The sequence below is a fragment of the Notolepis coatsorum genome (genome assembly GCF_963971535.1).
Source record: "Notolepis coatsorum genome assembly, chromosome: 14".
Taxonomy (NCBI): domain Eukaryota; kingdom Metazoa; phylum Chordata; class Actinopteri; order Aulopiformes; family Paralepididae; genus Notolepis; species Notolepis coatsorum.
In genome coordinates this window covers 90474893-90496900 of record NC_140178.1, presented here as the reverse complement: position 1 = coordinate 90496900, position 22008 = coordinate 90474893, and the positions used below count along the sequence as shown (strand labels likewise).

At 47.3% G+C, this 22008-nt stretch overlaps 1 protein-coding gene across 2 annotated transcripts in view; it reads left to right on the top strand.

The window, feature by feature from the left end:
• Positions 1-22008, top strand: part of LOC311239943 (tetratricopeptide repeat protein 39A) — a 111973-nt gene that overhangs the window by 3762 nt on the left and 86203 nt on the right. For both annotated transcript variants that reach the window (XM_084328386.1, XM_084328385.1), the window contains exons 2-5: positions 14746-14850; positions 17954-18085; positions 20814-20872; positions 21400-21467. In XM_084328386.1, coding sequence (XP_084184512.1) covers positions 14746-14850; positions 17954-18085; positions 20814-20872; positions 21400-21467 — 364 coding nt within the window. The remainder of the gene's footprint in view (positions 1-14745; positions 14851-17953; positions 18086-20813; positions 20873-21399; positions 21468-22008) is intronic.

Genomic DNA, 22008 nt, shown 5'->3' with positions numbered 1-22008 from the left:
AAAAATATTACGATGCATGGAATATTGTTGAGGCACACTAGTTACAACTATATTTCAAACAGGCACTCCATGTCAAAAAGGTTGCTGACCCCTGGTGTAGACTATTGTTGCATTGGTTTTCTGGTTTGTGCAAAATCATTAAGAATCATATAAAGTCTGCACACCATTGGTTTAGCCTCGACTCTGTCGTAATCGGGAGTTTAGGAGAGGTGTAGGATTCAAACGCAGGACAGTGTAGGGTGAGAGAGACGAGGCAACAAGTCGACGTTCCAAAATAATAAGCTTTACTGAGCAAGACTTTCTCACAAGCTGCACCCCGACTCTGGAACGCCCTCCCTCAGACCATCAGAGACTCTCCCTCACTCTCCACCTTCAAATCCAGACTCAAAACCTACCTGTTCTCCCAAGCATTCAACCTTCCTTACCCATAACCACTCTCCTCCAATTCGCCACCATTTCCCCCTGCCCCACGTTCTCTCCTCTCCTGCCCCCCCACCCCCCCTTGGTTTTACCTTACTCTCCTCCCGACTGTCTCCCCTACTCACTACTGTATTTGTTATCCGTTACTCGTGGTTTTATGTTCCTGTGTATTCTTATTGTCCTCAGTTTCCCTGTGGTTCTATGTTTCTTTGTTTTCTTTGTTTCTTTTTTGCTATACAAAATAAATGAATTATTATTATTATTATTATAAGACACAAGGATACAAGTTACAGGGGAACCAAACAAAACCGAACTTCAAACACGGAAACAAAAACCTCAGCTGTGCTGGTAAGAGTGGCTAGGAAGCAGGAAAGGACTCAACGGGGAAATACAGAATAGCACGGCAGGATACAGGGGTAGACAGGAACAGCACGGAAAGGTACTGGGGTGAACAGAGAACAGCAAACAATGGCGCAACACTGGTAACAGAGGAGCGGCACGTATAAATACAGATACTAATTATAATTGACAAGGAACAGCTGGGGGCTGACAGGCTAGGACACATGAATATCAATACACACGAATACAAGGGAAGGAGACTAGACAGGCAGGAATAAACATTGTAAACATAACAACACTGGGAAAACAGGGCTAGACCAGGACATAAGAATATACACAGGGAACACAGGGCTGGACTAGGACATCTGAACATACTGGGGAGAACACAGGACCGATAACAGATACAGGGGGAAAACAATAGAAAACACAGTCAGCAGGCTCCAGACACTCGCCTGCAGTACCGCAAACAGAGCGCCAGAGGGTGGCAGAGGATAGTCTGTGTTCAGATAGTTCAGATTGTTCCTGAAGATTGTTCAGATTATGACAGACTCTTGTGACAGTACACCTCAGTCTTGTCAAGTCACCATCATGAAAACAATGAAGCCATCAGGTGTGCATTTAGAGAAAAGAAGAAGAGGAGAAACATTTAAAAGATAAAGGTATGCAGCTATGTCATCCCTTTATGAGCATAATATGTAATGATATAGGAAAATATATGGCTGCATTTATATAGTGTTTAAGCGCTTTACAATTTGTTCCTCACATTTGACCCATTCACTCACACCGATGGCAGAGGCAACCATGCAAGGTGCCAACCTGCTCATCGGGAGCAGTTAGGGGTTAAGTGTCTTGCTCAAGGACACTTCGACATGCTCCCCGGGAGGAGTGGGAATCGAACCGGGAACCTCCGGATTCCCAGGTGACTGCTCTACCTCCTGAGCCACTGTCGCCCACATAATGACATGCTAGTACTATAACACACTGTATATTTGTTAGCCTATATTGCTACTTGCTAGCTAGCTATGTTGCTTGCTATGCCTATGCTATTAAACATGATAGCACATACACCCAGGGCTGCATTTATAGATTGGAACGCCACTGCAGTTAACTGATGTTAACTGTCATGTCAACACGATGGCACATGCTTATGTTGTTTTAACATGTTTGTAATATTTTTGACAATATTGAAGCTTGATTATCTTTGGCACCAGTGTGGCAGCCTAATATATATATATTAGGGGTGGAACGATACGCATTCGAACCGTGTACCGTACGGTACGACCCCCGCGGTTCGGGGCTTCTGTGTATCATGCGGTTCAGATGACGCGCAAATAAAAAAATTAATTTGGCGGAGCCGGGAGAGGTGAGCGCTGGCTGCAGCATCAGCAGCAGCACTGGAGGTGCTAGTTTGTTTGTGTAAAAATGGCAAGCACAATATAAATCAATCTTCATTATGACTTTAAAAACATAGCCATTAACATTACATAGGCCTACACACATCTTGCCATAGCGTTAGCAGTTTGTACAACACAACGCATGTTGAACTATGGTAGCCCGCCAGCTAATACAGTCAATGCAATGTTATCGTATAGCTACTAGCTAGCAGAGGAGAAAATGGGAGTCTGAGAGGTGGGGTGTTTAAAGACAATGATAGGCGTTTATTCAACATCCAAGAAGGCTAACATACAACTGTGTTTTACTAACTCCAACCGGGACTATTGCCGCTTTTCCACTGCATGTTGATGTGAACTCCTCCTAACGTTACCGGAGCTGATAACGTTGCCTGAGCTGAAGGTCCGTGACACTAAAATGTCCGTGGGGACCCGCCAACCCATAGATAGTTCCAACTCACCGAATTACGTAATCAACCACAGTTGCACTCAATATTTAAATAATGTTAGTCTAAATAAATGTAGACAGATAATGTACGTATTTTTTAAATAGAATGAACAGAGCAGTGTTGTTTTGAAACAGTACAGTGTGTGTGTGTGTGTTAGTTTGATGTATGCTGCAATTTATATGGATGGCTAATTTGTTTATTTATTTATTTTAAATAACAGTGACACTTTTCCCTTTGATAAGAAATCCAGCCATATTCCTTTCATTGTATTTCAAATACTGCACTTTAATTTCAAGCAGAAAACGAATATTTCCATTAAGAACTGACAATCAGGGAATTTAAACATTGTTGACATTGTTTTTTTGTGTTTATATTAAAGAAAGGAAAGTCTAGTGCTGGCTGAGCATATTGTTTGTTTGCACTAAGTTAATACTTTGACAAATGTAGCCTATACAGCAGGCACGTTGGAACTTTAAATCGGTAGGGGGTGCAGCCTTTGAGATATATATTTCTTTTTGCGCAGTGGAGAAAAACAGAGTCGGGACACATTTCCTTTAGTCTAGCATGTACCCCCCAGACATGTTGCTGGCCCCGTCAAAACAGTATCCTATCAGCCTCTCCATGGGCAGGTCGAGGCGTAAAAGAATGTCTTTTATACACAAAAACAGCGTCTCGGCTGTTGTGTCTGGGCCGGGCATTGTAAAAACCCCAAAAGAAGTTCTGAGCTTCCAAGTTGTCATCCGCGAACTGTATATTACACGAGAATTGTTATTTTCCAGTGACATCAGTCCGTCAGCGCTCAAGCCAAAGAATGGGCTTTTGGATGCTTTGCCTCTAATTTGTCGCTGAATATCATGGGCAAACAGCTGTAAGATTTCGTTTTGGATGTTGTTGCTTGTTGGACATCCAGTTGTCTCTCTTTTGGAGCCAATTCTTCAACTCGGGATCAGACTCGGTGCGCACTCTTTCCATCATCAGCTGCCATAACACCCCATCCCTATTTGCATCACCCCTCAGTGGAAGCCCCTGGCGCCCGAGGGGGGGTATAGGGGAACAGACTCAGTTAACTCTTCAATACCTGATGCTGAGGCTGAACCTGTCGTCTCTGTCTCTCTCTGACGTTTATCAGATTTAGTGGGACTGTCACTGGGACCGGCGGGACGTCTCGAAAAAAAATCTGATATCTTTCTTTTCCGCGAGTGAGACATTCTGTGCTAGCAAAGTCTGACTACTAGCTAAAATCGACTGACTGCGCAAGCACTGTATCACAGTAGCTCAGTGGTTCGTGGCGCGTGGGAAGGGTGGGAGACGGGAGGTGAATACAATTAGTTGTTTCACCTGTCATTCAATCAGTCTGTGACAGTCTGTCATCACTCGAAAATCTACTCTGCTACAATCTTGTCGGTTTTACACGTATGATCATGTATGTACAGTAGTGTAATGAATGAATGAAAACTTTATTTAACAGATTGGAGAATGGCTACAATACAGTACGTCTCAATACACACTATTAAAATGGTGAAGTGCTTTGAGCAGGATAAACTTATAATATACAGTGTTACAGCTATACAGTTACAGTATATAAATACTGTGCTGCCGCACCCCCCGCACCCCCCCTTCCAACGTGCCTGCTATACAGTGTTTCCCACAGGATTTTCAGAGACTATGGGGGTTAACCTCCGACCCTCTAGGGGTGTCCGGGGGCATGCCCCCCCGATTTTTTATTTTTTTTGTACATTTTAGTTAAATGTTAAATGTTAAAAGTTAAATGCATCAATCTGGTGCACTTTGAGAGCAAAATAAAGAGGCTAGATTCTATGATGAACTTTGTGCTCATAACACAAAATCGACTAGACTAGTGCTTCCCAATCCTCGAAGCACCCCAGCCGTTCAATGTATTTGTTAAATTCCACCACCAGCACACCTGATTCAACTTAACTAGCCCTTTATTAGTTGAATCAAGGTGTGCTGGTGGTGGAATTTAACAAATACATGGAACGGCTGGGGTGCTTCGAGGAGAGGATTGGGAAGCACTGAACTAGAGCATACATTTGAGCCATCAAAGAAATTAAGCAAAAGTGGTTACCTGTGTTGAACTGGTTTCTTTTTTAGAAAATAAAAAAATATAGTGGATTACTATTACGACTACTACCACTACCAATACTACTGATACATCCCTATTGCCAAACTTTATATTAAAAAAAGAAAAAAAATTATAAAAGTTTTGTTTTGTTTTTGTTTTTTTGTTTGTTCATTATACAACTGTAGCGTGCTGCCACAGTCTAGGTCATTGATGGGAAACCCTGCTATATTTTTCAGTCAGTTCGGTCTTTGTGTGCCAAACATTATTTAAGGCTGTAAACACTGTAACACTGTAAACTTAAAAAAAAAATCTTTTAATAAATGAGAAGCATGTTTAGATTTTTGAGTGTTAAATTCTTTTTTAATAAAAAACAACGTATATCGAACCGAACCGAAAATCGTGCCCCCAAAACCGTGATACGAACCGAACCGTCCATTTTGTGAACCGTTCCAACCCTAATATATATATATATATATATATATATATATATATATATATATATATATATATATATATATATATATATATATATATATATATATATATATATATATATATATATATTGTGTTCAAAAACCAGCCACATAAACACCAGCTTCTTGCACACTACATATTTTACACATCTATATGGTTTCTCCCTTAAACAAACTACATATTTGACATATCTATGGTTTCTCCCTCTGTATTTCCCAACTGGTAGCTTCCGACCTCCCCCCTTTGAGGTCATATAGGCTACTGTATTTTATCCTCTACATGTTTTAACAGAACGGTGCACACAGTTCAGCTTCTAGATCATTTCAACTGTGGCACAATAATCGCTTTACTGTATCTTGATTATCTTGTTTTCATGATCACAGGAAGCCAAAAACGTAATTTGAAATTTGAAACGCGGTTAATCGCTCTATAGCTTGTGTTGTGAAGGGCCAGATTAAACCGAATATATATATTTATTTATATATATATATTTAATTGTATTTGTATATTCTCTAATATTCCCTGATATCCCTTGTATATTCCTTGTACAATATGCATTGAATATCCATTCTAGCCTACTGAACATCCCATAATAGTCTCCATTCTACTATTGGTCGAGACCTTGGTGCCAGGCTGCCATACCCCTCAGACCCAGTTCAAACGTACCGCTCGACATGTACGAACAAGTCCTAGTTCCGCGTAGGAATCTGGCTACCGCACCACTAATGGGACTATTTGTTCATAGTGCGTATATATACTGCGCTACTAAAGTAGGACTTTCTTTTCAGTCCAGTTTCTTACCCTCCAATAGAGTCACAGACGTAAAGCCTCCCCGCGACGCCACGTGTGGGAGTAAGGCCAAGTTCGCCTACCATCGGTATTGAGACATCGTGTATATTAATATTTGAATAGTCATATTTGGCACTATATCGTCGAGTTGGACGTAGTCTATTAAGCTAATAATAGTCTGTTAATATATAGTGCTTCGTGCGGTGAGAATACTACCGTAGTTAGTACCCCATCGTTTCGGGCAGAGAACTGGCTGCTTACCCAGGGTGGTTGACCCTATGTGAAGCTGCACCCGAGGAGCCCCAGAGCCGACGAGCGAGTGGACCTGTATACCGGATTATTCTACCGACGACAGCCCGCCTTCCCAGGCACGGATTATGCTTTGGATACTTTGATTATTCCATGGATAAAGACCCCCGACACTGCCGTGTGTTGGAACCCCCCCCCCCTGGAGAGGACGCAAGGTGAGGAGACGCTCTGCAAGACGAGGTCGCTTCACGTCTCTCCCCCGTGGACCGGAGAGAGCCGGCCCACAAAGAGTCCACCTGCTTTCATCTGTGGTCCAAGGATCGCCGGCGCATTGAACGGCACTACAGTGGGTTCACCTGGGATACCCTTGGCCGGACGAGGCAGCCGGATTCTACCCCCCCCCCCCTCCTACTCCTGTCGGCTTACAAGCGACCGGATTAACCCCCTCTAGTGTATCTAGTATAATCATTAAAGTATCATTGCTGTTATTCCTTAACTATTCCAGGTCGTATATTTACCACCTGCGCCTTCAGAGATTGGACATTCTCTATTGATATACCGACGAATACTCCTTGCCATAAAAGTGCATACTATTTCAATTCATAAATGTAATTAAGTGATTAAGTGCTTATTCTACACACCATCGCTGTGTAGGAAATAAAGACCTGTTTCTAATTCGTACATTTGTGTTGGATCCGTTTCATCTACGTGAGAGTGTTCATGATAATATATTTATGCCGTGTACTGGGTGGCCGAATATTAAGTACAAAGGTAGTGGTAGTAAGTATCATATCTAGTAATACAGTCAGGGAATTGTACCCCTCAGTTACAATTGGTCCTTCGAGCCGGATGGTAATCAGTGTAATATTAATATAGTGTTATTAATATTGAAATGGCCTATGATGAACACTCCACGAAACGATCCTCCTAACCAACGCCCGCAGCGCGAACGACGGCTCCCTCAGTACTTAGAGGCTTACGCTGTCAGTCAACAACCTAGTCTTCTACTAACAGTAAACGCGGTAAAACTAGAAAGTAAAAGTATGTCTAACCCCAACGCCCAGACTACCCCGACCATAGAGGCCCCTACGGGCTCTAATGTAACTGACCAAGTTCACGGTGGGGACCAGTGGGAACCAGACATGACTTCACACCCCGCCAGTACTGAAGAAGTAGTCCCCTATGAGTCCCGGGAGGAATACAACGCTACCGAGAGAGAACTCGGCACGGAAGAAGACGGGGAGAGCACCGTGGAGATAGAGCTCCAAGGCTCCGCAAGGAGTAACCCGAGGGAAGGCTCCCCTATACAACCGCCTTCTCCCAGCGAGGCAGAGAGGACCCTACAGCAGGCCTTCCTCATCAGCCTGAACGCCGCTGCTGAACGCGACCGACTGCAGATCCAGCAGCGAAGCGAACACGAGCAGATACGTCTAGAAATAAGACGCATTCAGATGGAAGAGAATGTGGCCCGAGAACGAGCCGGTGCTCAACGGGACGCAGCGTGCGACAGACAGCAGTCGCAACTAATAGAACAGCTGATCAGACGGACAACACCCTCTCCCTCCGCCAGAGGCTCCAGGAACTCGTCTAGACACACCTCCAGGGCGGCATCCCCTAGCCGAGTAAACAACCCTGAACTTGACCAACAGACGAGGTCTATACCCCCCACAGACCACCTCCCCCCACCGGTCCAAGCGAGACCTAGCAACCGGGAAGGAGCAGCATATCCTGTGGAGAGGCTAAACCAGAGACTACAAGCACTGGATGACCTAACTGAAGACGAAGAGGAAGAGGAGGAGAACCACGCCCGAAGACAGCACAGTACTCTACCGGACCAGGAGGTCCGGTACAGCCCAGGCTATACTCCCGCGGAGCTGCGCTACAGACCCCCGACTCTATACACGGGTGAGCACGACGCACGACCCGCACCGAGGAACAGCACCTGGACAAGCGGGCCATGGTACACTGCCGGTACCAGCCCATACCAAGGAGCGGGAGGAGACTCGCCTAGGAGGCCTCTCCCCCAACGCTCGCCGATGTATCCACAGTCAGCGTCATACATTGGCACGCCTATGGTACCCGACTTCACCCAAGAGAACCGGGCCCAGTATACAGAACTCCGCATGTGTCTGGAGACCATGTTGGTGGATGTATTGGATGAACGCCACAAATACGCCATCCTACTGCAGCACTTAAAGGTGCCCCGCGCACATAATATAGCGCTCGCCTACGCGACTTCCACCACCCCATACACAGCAGCGCTGGTAGCATTGGACCAGAGGTATGGGCGCATATGGGATTACGTGATCCAGGAGATCCGACACATCGACCGCTTACCCCCAGCAATAGACAATCGAGCACTGGACGACCTGTCCATCAGAGTGCAGTCCCTGGTAGGGATGTTGGGAGCGCAAAGAGAGAAGGGGAGGCATGAACTTTACGCCAACTCAAATGTGGAAAGGATCCTGGAGAAGCTGCCGCCCGCTCGTCAGGAGCGCTTTAGGGGGGGACCCTAGAGGGACCACAGAGACCCGAATGGCCCCGAACCGAACCTCCTCGATCTAGCAGACTTCCTGGCGAGAGAAGTCAGCAGCCTACGGCTAGATACATTCGGACGGAGCACCCCTGGCTCCAGAGAAGGAACCAGACGACTAAATGATGGAAGAAGATCGGTGACTGTGATGCACCAATCGGAGTCAGTACCGAGCAGCAGGAGCCACAGTACCCCCTCCAGAACGGAGAAGTGGAAGATAGTGTGCCCCTACTGTGAGAAAGAACACTGGCTAGCGCAATGTGACTCCTTCCCCAAGCTGAACGCGGAGGAAGCAGGTCAATGGATAAAGTCCAACAAGCGCTGTTTTCGCTGTGCGCGCTCACACATGGCAGCCGAATGCCGCTTAAAGAAAAGGTGCACCAAGTGCGATGGAGCCCATCTGGACATACTTCACGACAGTAACAGACGGCGCCCTTCACCTGCACCATCCAGCCGCAAAGCGAGCGTCATGTACATCGATCCCGCCAGCAGCAGTGGAGCCCGAGTACTCCTAAAAGTAGTGCATGTGACACTAAGCTACCAGAATAAAGTCCTGGACACTTACGCCGTCCTCGATGACGGGTCAGAGAAGACCCTGCTGCTCGCCTCCGCTGCGGCCCAGCTAGGGCTGCGGGGAAGCGAAACCCAAATGACAATTCGGACAATAAGACGAGATTTGAAGACGATAAAGGGCGAGAATGTCTCATTCTCTATCGCAGCAAGCGGCCAGCCTGAGCGACGGTACCAGATTGCAGACGCTTTCACCAGCCAAGAAATAGGACTGTCGCGGTACACATACCCCGTCGCCAAGCTGATGGAGAAATATGCACATCTGCGCAAGTTACCGATCCCGCTCATAGACAATGCTATGCCGACCCTGTTGATAGGCTCCGACCATGCAGACCTCATTGTCCCGATAGACCGGGTTCATACCGGACCCCGAGGCTGCCCTGCAGCAGTCGAGACCCGTTTGGGATGGACTCTCCAAGGCCCGCTCGCCAAATCTCTCAACCGAAGTACAGCCACTAGATGTCTCCACTCCCGAGTCACAGAGGGAGAAACCGCACTCCTGCAACACGTAGAGCGGCTATGGAGCTTGGAACAAATGCCCTTTAAGAATGGAAAGAAAGACATTCGCTCTAAAGATGACATTTACGCCATTCACCTCCTCGAGACAGGGACCAAGAGAGTCCCGGTCAACGGCGTGTTGAGATACGCCACGCCACTCCTGCGGCGAGAAGGAATGCCTACTTTCCACGCCAAGACAGACGCCATAGAACGGTACCTGCTGAACACGGAGCGGCGCTTAGCCAAGAACCCCGTCCAAGAGAGTGTATACCGCGCTGAGATTGAGAAGCTCATCACAGCGGGACACGTCACAAAGATGGACATTAAAGAGGCTGACCAGACCACTGAATCGTGGTACGTGCCCCACCACAAGGTCCATCACAACGGTAAAGACCGCATAGTATTTAACTGCAGCTACCAGATCGGATCCCAAAATCTGAATAAAGAGTTACTGCCCGGTCCCACACTCGGCCCCTCCCTACTCGGCGTTCTACTCCGCTTCCGCCAGGAAAAGGTGGCCATCAGCGGGGACATTAAAGGAATGTTCCTGCAGGTGAGATTAGTAGAGGCGGACAAGCCCCTGTTACGGTTCCTATGGAGAGAGAAGCCAGGAGATGAGCACCCAGCCATCTACCAATGGGAAGTCCTCCCCTTCGGAACGACGTGCAGCCCCTGCTGTGCGACATTTGCACTACAGAAACATGTAGCAGAGGACCCAGCAGCGGACGAAGAGGTCCGACACAGCGTAAAGAACAGCTTCTACGTAGACAACTGTCTACAAAGCCTTTCAACCCAGGAAGAAGCCGAGGCTCTCCTGATTAAACTCCGCGCCTCATTGATCAAAGGCGGCTTTGATCTCAGGCAGTGGGCCAGCAGCGATCCGCAAGTACTGCGCAGCCTCTCCTCCGAGGACAAGGCAGCCAGCAGCGAGACCTGGATGGCTACAATCCCGGGAGAAGCCCAGGAGATGACCCTGGGATTGGTGTGGCGATTCAAAACAGATTCGCTTCACTACAGACACAAGCCCCTGACTACGGAGCAGGGAAGGCCGGCGGCGGCGCCGACCACCAGACGGAGTGTGTACACAACACTCGCCCGACAATATGACCCGCTAGGATGTATTCTACCGTACACCACCAGGGCAAAAATGATTGTACGAGCATTGTGGGACAAGGACCAGGGCTGGGACGACCCCATTCCCGCACACCTTGCATCCACCTGGAGAGAGTGGGAGATGGAGCTCCACTCACTCCCAGGCGTTAATATGCGCCGAAGCTACTTCCCACCCACGGTGAGGCCAGAGACATGTAAAATGGACTTACACGTCTTCAGTGACGCCTCAGAGGTCGCATACGGATCAGTAGCCTACTTGCGGGCCCAAGACCAGGGGGGAGAGATCTACACAGCATTTGTCCTCGCCCGCTCGAGAATAGCCCCACGCAAGCAACAATCTATCCCACGTCTAGAGCTCTGCGCAGCCCTAGCCGGAGCGCACCTAGCCACGCTCATCCAACGTGAGCTCACCATACCGGTGTCTAGAACAATCCTGTGGTCAGATTCCACGACGGTACTCGCCTGGATCAAATCGGACTCATGCAAGTACAAAGTCTTCGTGGGAGTCAGAGTCACCGAGATTCAAGACTTAACCGAAGAGTTAACCGGAGAAACAGAGTGGCGCTACGTTGATACAAAACAGAACCCAGCTGACGTCATCACCCGGGGGATGCCCCTGGATGACCTCACCCGTCGCAATGTCTACAGTGACGGCCCCGCATTCCTAAGACTCCCGGAAGGACAGTGGCCCATGCCTATCCCGAGGGAAGCAAGTCCAGAGGAGGTGGAAATTAAGAAGTCTGTGTTCTGTGGATTGAGCACCGTAGCCTCCACCGACCCTAACATAAACGATTGCACGTCCATAGAGAGTGCACAACAAAGAACATTCCTGCGGTACCACCCGGAGTGCAAGTCCCCCGCTGATATGTCAGCAGCTAACTACGAGGAAGCAGAATTGCTTCTACTGCAGCGAGCCCAGAGAGACTCGTTCCCCGATGAATTGGCCTGTCTACAGGGAGGAAAGCCCGTCCCTTCCGACAGCAGATTAATTCACCTGGCCCTCGAGAGCGACGCTCATACCCTCATCAGAGTGGGTGGTCGCCTACGCAGAGCCCCCAATCTACCGGATGACATTAAATACCCGATCGTATTGAACAGCCGACACAAGGTCACAGAGCTGATTATAAAGAAATACGATGAGGATGTACATCACGCAGGAGCAGAAAGAGTCTTCGCGGAAATCAGACGTCGTTACTGGATCCTACAAGGAAGAGAGGCGGTACGACGCTTCCAACGAACATGTCTAGACTGCCGCAAGTGGCGCGCGCAGCCCAGCATACCAAGGATGGCTGACCTTCCTCCATGTCGCCTCCGAATCGGTGACAAGCCATTCCACTCAACGGGTATGGACTGCTTTGGCCCGCTGCACATAAAGAAAGGAAGAGGAACCGAGAAGCGGTGGGGTATTGTATTCAAATGCATGACCACCAGAGCGATACACATCGAGCTTCTCCCGACCATGAGCACAGACTCATTCCTTATGGCCTTCCGTAGATTCACATCACGGAAGGGAAGACCGTCTACCCTATTGTCCGATCATGGGACAAACTTCAAAGGCGGCGAAAGAGAGCTGAGAGAGAGCTTCCAAGCTATGGGCCCAGAACTTAAGACCCACCTCGCTCCAGCACAGGTTGATTTCCAATTCAACCCCCCAAACGCACCCCACTTCGGTGGCACTTGGGAACGAGAAGTGCGCTCCATAAAGACAGCCCTGTACGCAGTACTTGGGGCCCAGACTGTGGCGGAAGAAGTCCTAATGACAGTCCTCACGGAGATTGAGGGAGTACTCAACTCGAAGCCCCTCGGATATGTCTCCAGTGATGTGGCGGATATCGACCCAGTTACCCCCAACACACTCCTGATGGGGCGGCTAGATCCTGCATTACCACAGACAATGTACCGGCCTGAAGAAGCGAACGGCCGACGAATGTGGAGGTACAGCCAAGTATTAGCCGACAAGTTTTGGAACAGTTTCCTACTGCACTACCTACCGTCTCTACAGACCCGCCAGAAGTGGGTAAAGGAGAGAGACAATTTGACAGAAGGAACAGTCGTCATGATTATTGATCAATCACTGCCCAGAGCTATGTGGCCGGCCGGCCGCGTAAGCAAAGTGATCACCGGTGCCGACGGCAAGGTCCGAGCAGCTGAAGTGCTCGTCCAGGGTCGCACTTACACCCGTCCCGTGGCGAGGCTCATAGAACTGCCTCGACTCCCAGACACAATCGATGATGACCATGACCCTACAACCCTATGACTTTGTGAAGTTGACTGACCCCTACAGCAAACCCTTATGTGTAAATAGACAACGCGATTAATCTGTCTCTGTTTAACTGATTAGGTCTGGGACCTATTCAGGGGGTGGCTGTTGTGAAGGGCCAGATTAAACCGAATATATATATTTATTTATATATATATATTTAATTGTATTTGTATATTCTCTAATATTCCCTGATATCCCTTGTATATTCCTTGTACAATATGCATTGAATATCCATTCTAGCCTACTGAACATCCCATAATAGTCTCCATTCTACTATTGGTCGAGACCTTGGTGCCAGGCTGCCATACCCCTCAGACCCAGTTCAAACGTACCGCTCGACATGTACGAACAAGTCCTAGTTCCGCGTAGGAATTTGGCTACCGCACCACTAATGGGACTATTTGTTCATAGTGCGTATATATACTGCGCTACTAAAGTAGGACTTTCTTTTCAGTCCAGTTTCTTACCCTCCAATAGAGTCACAGACGTAAAGCCTCCCCGCGACGCCACGTGTGGGAGTAAGGCCAAGTTCGCCTACCATCGGTATTGAGACATCGTGTATATTAATATTTGAATAGTCATATTTGGCACTATATCGTCGAGTTGGACGTAGTCTATTAAGCTAATAATAGTCTGTTAATATATAGTGCTTCGTGCGGTGAGAATACTACCGTAGTTAGTACCCCATCGTTTCGGGCAGAGAACTGGCTGCTTACCCAGGGTGGTTGACCCTATGTGAAGCTGCACCCGAGGAGCCCCAGAGCCGACGAGCGAGTGGACCTGTATACCGGATTATTCTACCGACGACAGCCCGCCTTCCCAGGCACGGATTATGCTTTGGATACTTTGATTATTCCATGGATAAAGACCCCCGACACTGCCGTGTGTTGGAACCCCCCCCCCTGGAGAGGACGCAAGGTGAGGAGACGCTCTGCAAGACGAGGTCGCTTCACGTCTCTCCCCCGTGGACCGGAGAGAGCCGGCCCACAAAGAGTCCACCTGCTTTCATCTGTGGTCCAAGGATCGCCGGCGCATTGAACGGCACTACAGTGGGTTCACCTGGGATACCCTTGGCCGGACGAGGCAGCCGGATTCTACCCCCCCCCCCCCTCCTACTCCTGTCGGCTTACAAGCGACCGGATTAACCCCCTCTAGTGTATCTAGTATAATCATTAAAGTATCATTGCTGTTATTCCTTAACTATTCCAGGTCGTATATTTACCACCTGCGCCTTCAGAGATTGGACATTCTCTATTGATATACCGACGAATACTCCTTGCCATAAAAGTGCATACTATTTCAATTCATAAATGTAATTAAGTGATTAAGTGCTTATTCTACACACCATCGCTGTGTAGGAAATAAAGACCTGTTTCTAATTCGTACATTTGTGTTGGATCCGTTTCATCTACGTGAGAGTGTTCATGATAATATATTTATGCCGTGTACTGGGTGGCCGAATATTAAGTACAAAGGTAGTGGTAGTAAGTATCATATCTAGTAATACAGTCAGGGAATTGTACCCCTCAGTTACAGCTTGCATCCTTACTTTCCTCTGTGTTTCTGTGCACCAGTTCCTCACAGTTGACCCTGAAGGAGTGTCTGGATGAGTGCATGGAGGCCCTGGACCTCTTCCTCAACAACCACTTCAACGAGAGCCTGGAGAGGCTACGGCCACGGTAACAGAACCTCTCCTGAGCCCGAAGGGCCCGTGCAGCTTCCCCACAGGCCACTCTTACTGATCCAACTGCAGGTCTAAAGGTAGAATCTGTAACGCCGTCAAACAGGCAGAAGAGCCCCGCTTGGTATTGCACTTTGTTTACATTTTTCTTTTATGGTTTTCCAGTAGTTATAGGGGAAGGGTTGCTATTGCTGGCCACACCTCAGGCTCTGCCAAGAAAGGTCTGGAGAAATGAAGATAAAATAACGCTTTATTATAATAATAATAATAATAATAATAATAATAATAATAATAATAATAATAATAATAATAATAATAATAATAATAATAATAATGCAGGACTTAACTCAGAAGTCTTTATTCGGCATGCAGTGATGGGCGGCACACACACAGGAACACACACATACATTTACTGTTTTTTCAGGGTCGCCGATGCGATTGAGCTCTGCGCTTGACCCATCCCCTTGTCCTTCCCCCCAAGGGCAGCCGGGAGCAGACAGGGCATCGGCGAGGTACCGCGCCCGGGGACCAATCCAAGTGCTCCTGCCCGTCTTCGTCAGGGACGCGACAGCGATCTGTTGTGCATGTTTTTCCATTGGGTTTCTCTTATCGGGGCGGGGGGGGACCCTTGCGAGCATGGGGAGAACATGCAGACTCCACACAGAAAGGCCTGGGAGATCACCCACCTGGGTACCTGGCAAAGTGGAAACCTGGTCCCCAAGCAGGAATCGAACCCTGGACCTTCTTGCTGTGAAGCGACAGTGTTAACCACTACACCACCGTGCCGCTTATTGATCCCCTTGGGGAAATTCAGGCATCATAGCAGGGAGGGGGGGGGGGGGGGGGTACAGGTAGTATAACATGGTACAGGTGACATAATTATAGTACAGTGGAGAAGTAAAAATAAAATAGAATAAAAAAGCAGTGTAGACAATATAACAAATCAATATAATTAACTCTGGACATGTGCATATGGGCAACAAGGTGCGAGATGAAGGTATGTATGCCCTCTCAGTTATATTTGCCCTACAATAAATAGTTACAAATATATAATCTAATAATCCAATAATCTAAATCTAATCTAATATATCATCTGAAAATGCTAAAATGCTAAATATATGATCTGATGAAGTATACAGTATTCACATAAGGTGCGATATGCATACGGTAGTACAGTATATTGTCCTTTCACACTATAATTCACACATTCACACTATAATAAGTTACAATATATAGCCACATATATACAGTATTGCAACATATATAGCCACATATAGGCCTATGTGCAGCTATATAGTAATATATTATCGCCAGGCCGCTTCAATAGCAACCCCCCCTATCGCTGCTCAATTCCAACCCACACAAGAAAGGTAAACAACACAGTGCAACACCAAGCGGGGCTCAGTTGTCACTGTTTGCCAGCGTTACAGATTCCACCTTTTATGTGTGTATCATGACGCCACACTAAGCAAATAGTATGTGAAAGGAAAGACATCATGTATACACCCAGTTATCACTGGAACAAGATAAGCAAATAGTATGTTTCTAAAAAAAGAAAAGTCCTTGCACTCTCTAATATGAGCCTGAGCTCTGTTTCTCACGTCAACGTCAGCTTTAGTGATAGTCAGAGCATTTCTGTAACCAGTCCTGTGGCATAGTTGTGTATAATACTTTATCTCCTTGTAGCGTGTTAGCGGTGTACTGTGTTTTGTGTGGTGTCGGCGTGATGTTAGGTGTGAGCTGTTATTTAAAGGTGGTTTGCGGCACAGTCGGTGTCAGCCACTGACTTCCTGCTGCGCCGTCAGGCCGGCACTGATAGGCTGGTCTTCCTGCTGCGCCGTCAGGCCGGCACTGATAGGCTGGTCTTCCAGGATATGAAGTGTCAGGACGGCACTGATAGGCTGCTCTTCCAGGATATGAAGTGTTTGCTGAAGCTGACGCCCAAAGGCCGAACTGGTCCGACACCTGGCAGGACGTCTTGTCAATAAGCTGAACATAGGAGCCCAGAGGAGACATGGACAGGGACAATACTGAGGAGGAGCCTAGAGGAGACAGGGACAGGGACAATACTGAGGAGGAGCCTAGAGGAGACAGGGACAGGGACAATACTGAGGAGGAGCCTAGAGGAGACAGGGACAGGGACAATACTGAGGAGGAGCCTAGAGGAGACAGGGACAGGGACAATACTGAGGAGGAGCCTAGAGGAGACAGGGACAGGGACAATACTGAGGAGAGCCTAGAGGAGACAGGGACAGGGACAATACTGAGGAGGAGCCTAGAGGAGACAGGGACAGGGACAATACTGAGGAGGAGCCTAGAGGAGACAGGGACAGGGACAATACTGAGGAGGAGCCTAGAGGAGACAGGGACAGGGACAATACTGAGGAGGAGCCTAGAGGAGACATGGACAGGGACAATACTGAGTTAGTAGTTGCGGTTCACTTATCATTTTGTAAGTGGAAAATCCACGAGTAACACTGTAGTAACACTGTGTTTATATCTCTCTCTCTTTCCATCTATTGCACTGTCTCTCCCCCCCCCCCTCTCTCTCCTCTCTCTCTCTCTCTCTCTCTCTCTCTCTCTCTCTCTCTCTCTCTCTCTCTCCTCTCTCTCTCTCTCTCTCTCTCTCTCTCTCTCTCTCTCTCTCTCACTCTCTCCTCTCTCTCCTGCTCCCTCTCACTCCCTCTCTTCTTTCTCTTCCACTCCCTCTCTCTCTCTCTCTCTCTCCCATTCACCCTCTATCTCTCTTTCTCTCTTCTCTCTCTTCCTCCCGCTCTCTCCTCTCTCTCTCCCTACCTCTCGCTCACTCTCCTCTCTCTATCTCTCTCTTCTCTCTCACACTCTCCTCTCTTTCTCTCACCCCCCCCCCTCTCTCTCACTCTCCTCTCTCTCTACCTCTCTCTCCCTCTCACTCCCCCCCCTCTCTCTCTTTCTCTCTCTCTCACACACGCACGCACGCACGCACGCACGCACGCACGCACGCACGCACGCACACGCACGCACACACACACACACACACACACACACACTCCCCCCCCCCCCCCCCCCCCCCCCCCTCTCTCCATGCTAACCTGGTATGTATTATGCTAATAACCATGCAGGGTGAATGAGAGTATGTATCACGCTCTGATCTACGCCACGGTGCTGGAGATGCAGGCCATGATGACCTTCGAGCACGATGACATCACCAACGCGGGGAACACCATGAAGAGCGCCCAGGAGATCTGTCAGAGGTCAGCGGACAACTCTGGGACTGTGTGAAGTTTGTCCCATTCAAGTTATTAACAAAAACTGAGAATGAATGTTCTATTAATCGATAAAAGACAAATGTGCCATAGACTACAGATGATTTTGACCAACTTTAGCCCCAGTTACTCCATGATCCCGTGTAGACGAGGAGGGTAAACCGCACCTGGGAGGCTCCTCAGAGACCTTTCCCTCAACACACCAACGTTAAACACATTCATTGGTTCATTCATTCATTCTCTCTCTCTCTCTCTCTCTCTCTCTCTCTCTCTCTCTCTCTCTCTCTCTCTCTCTCTCTCTCTCTCTCTCTCTCTCTCTCTCTATGGTTTCCACAGGGCCTCTCTCTCTCTCAACACACCAACATGTCGTGTGAATGGTTTTAATCTCACCTGCATAATTGGATTAATTTGTTGCTTTGCTCTTTTTCTTTGCGCCATTGCAAATAAGTAAAAAAGAAGCAATTATGAATGCTGTAGTGTCTACCATGCGTTCCACCCTCTTGAAACAAAACAGTCCCAGAGACTCTTATCAGTCATTCTGCTTGTGACTCTTTTACATAATTTACGCAAAAAAAGGTAAATGGACTGCATTAGGGTTGGGTACCGTTCACATTTGAACCGGCACTGGTACCTGTGAACGATACCGGTACCCAACGGTACCTTTTTTCTGTACTTTAGTCACTAAAATGTAATCTACCTACCTCAGTTGTAAAAAGAAATGTGTCCAAACTTCAAATAATTTATCATTATTATTTATTTAGAACAATTTGTAATATATATATAATATATAATATTGCAGCGAGCGTTGTCTGCATCTAGCTTTGTAAAGTGTAACCACACTTGCGACCGTTTTCGGCCTACCATTGCCCGACTGCTTCGTGGTTGAATCAAGTCAAATCCTAGGTAAGTGTGTATTGTGCGCGTGAACGTTGACGCGAACGTGCGGCACACTTCATAGGTTTTGTTTCGCGGTAAACGAAACGTTGACGTCATCGGACTACTTTTTTTTCTTCTTTTGCATTACCGAAACGTGGCACCGGTGGATCTCACCTGAATCGACACTCGGTAGTACCGACGTGATTCGGTCGATACCCTTAAAAGTACCAGATTCGGTACCCATCCTGTATATAGCGCTTCTATTCATAGCGCTTTACAACTTATGCCTCACATTCACCCATTCATTCACACACGACGGCGGAGGCAACCATGCAAGGTGCCAACCTGCTCATCAGGAGCAGTTAGGGGTTAAGTGTCTTGCTCAAAGACAAATCGAACCTGGGAACCTTCCGATTACCACCAGACTCCTCTAGCTCCTGAGCCACTGTCTCATAAGGATTACGCAACAACCACCACAAGGATACTGACCCTATTCTTCCGCTATCCACAAGTCATAACAGTCAAATGAGAGTATCTCCATGGCGACCGGTCTGGGACCGTGTTGGAATTTGCCTGTGTTTGCATTGGAGGAGCAGTGGGCAGTTAAAAGTTGATTGGTGGAAACCGGGGAGCTGGTGGATGTTGTGACGCGTGAGATGCTGAGGTTACTGTTCCAGCAGGGATCATAGCATCATCTTCTCTATGGGGACTGTGTCACTCAAAGAGTCATCAGGATCTGCATCATATATATTGCCAAGTCATTTACATACAAGGAATTTGCTGTTTGCTTGCACAAAGAGGTAAAAAACTAACAAAAAAGGGGTCAAAAATAAAATCTGAGAAGTGACAGTATATACATATTTATATACATTATATATATATATATATATATATATATATATATATATATATATATATATATATATATATATACATACGTACATACATACATATACAGTATTAGCGGTGAAATTAATAGAATATACAGAAAACGTATATCTTCTTTTTCTTTTTTTTTTATTGGTCTTTTTCCCCCTCCATTTTCCCCCGATTTTTTCTCCCATCCCAATGTTAGTCCTATGCCAATTCCCAATCCCCTTCCTGGTCGCTGCGCACTTACCCCCCACAGTCAGATCATCTGGGAGAGTGGAGGCTATCACGTGCTTCCTCCGACACACGTCCAGCCAATCAACCGCTTCTTTTCACCTGGCAGCGCGGATCCTCCCTGAGAAGGCGTAGCGTGTGGAAGGATCACACTATCCCACTCAGGTCCTATCCGCGCTTAGCAGGCGCCCCGACCGAACTGTAGGAGTCGCTGTTTACAACGACCCGGACCCACCCCGCCAGCTTCTCCCACCCTCTAATACTGCCAATTGTATTAGTGTGAACGGCCAGCCAAGCAAAACGTATATCTTCTTGATGTACAGGATATACAGAGTTTATATATGGTTATAACTTATATATGGGTTGATATGCTATAAGAAACAAGGACACCAGCATACTGTCTTCACTCACTCACTCACTCAATATTGTAGCGACCCTAGTGGACATGGGGGGGGGGGGGGTATCCATGGGGGTGGGGGGGTTGCCCCTAGTTGAGCTATGATTGGCCACTTAAGTTCTGGGGGTGGTGTGTAAATTGCGATGGAGAAAAGGAGACCGCTAGGGAACTTGGGGAATAATAATAGCAAGTGAAGACATTTGCGGTTGTCCTTTCTTACTCCTGTACCCTGTTCTCATAAAGACTGTTGTCCAGGTTTGCAGGAGACTCTGATGACAGGTTTGTTGAGATGGAGATGTTGTGATGAGGTGAAAAACAAGCTCTATTACTCTGTTTCAGATTTCGACGGAAGTCTCCAAGTGTGGTTAAAAGGTCCTCTGGAGAATCACTCACAGAAGGTAAGGGTGTGGGAGTCAGGCGACATGAATAAGGGAGAAGGAGTGGGGGAGACACAGGAGAGAAGAGTCCAATAACTCGGCTATAGAAAATAATCGATTCAAAATGGCTGCATTTAATTGGTGGCAGTTAACTGTTCCTAGTCTGATGGGAACACAAAGGAAGGACAATCATTTCATTCAGAAGCTTGTTTGTTCCAAAATGCTCTAAAAAGATCCCGTTAAAGTGCTGCTTTAACTCCATTCCAGTGTGCACTAAGCTGTCAATTGACAAAGTGTTCAATTGTGTTTTTTAATGATAATCAAATCATTTAGGTGCACATATTAATCAATAAAATAATCGTTGGATGAATGGATTACTTAAATAATCATTAGTAGCACCTCTAGTAAGGGCTACCTTGGATCATAGGATCATCATCTCTGAAGTCTCAATACTTCCTGATACATGAGCGGCTTGCATTATTACTTATCACTCTCTCTCTGTGTGTGTGTGTGTGTGTGTGTGTGTGTGTGCCTGTGTGTGTTTGCAGAGCAGCTCCATGCTGAGGTGTGTTTTGCTGAATGCCAACTACAAAGAGCTGCTCTTACATTCCTGCAGGTACAGTGGTACATTTCCTCATACCATCCTGTCTCCTCTCAGACCAAGACACACTGTCTCCTCTCAGACCATACTGTCTCCTCTCAGACCATACTGTCTCCTCTCATACCATACTGTCTCCTCTCAGACCACACTGTCTCCTCTCAGACCACACTGTCTCCTCTCAGACCATCCTGTCTCCTCTCAGACCATACTGTCTCCTCTCATACCATACTGTCTCCTCTCAGACCATACTGTCTCCTCTCAGACCATACTGTCTCCTCTCAGACCATCCTGTCTCCTCTCAGACCATACTGTCTCCTCTCTCATACCAAGACACACTGTCTCCTCTCTCATACCAAGACACACTGTCTCCTCTCTCATACCAAGACACACTGTCTCCTCTCATACTGTTACATTCAAGCCTAACATATGGCTCGTCAAGGCCTTGAATGCGACGTGGTGGACACAGGACACTGGACAAAAGTTTATCAAAAATAACTATTTATTCACAACTAACTAAATGGACAGAAATAGTGGGAGCTGGGTGTTCCAGACTCCA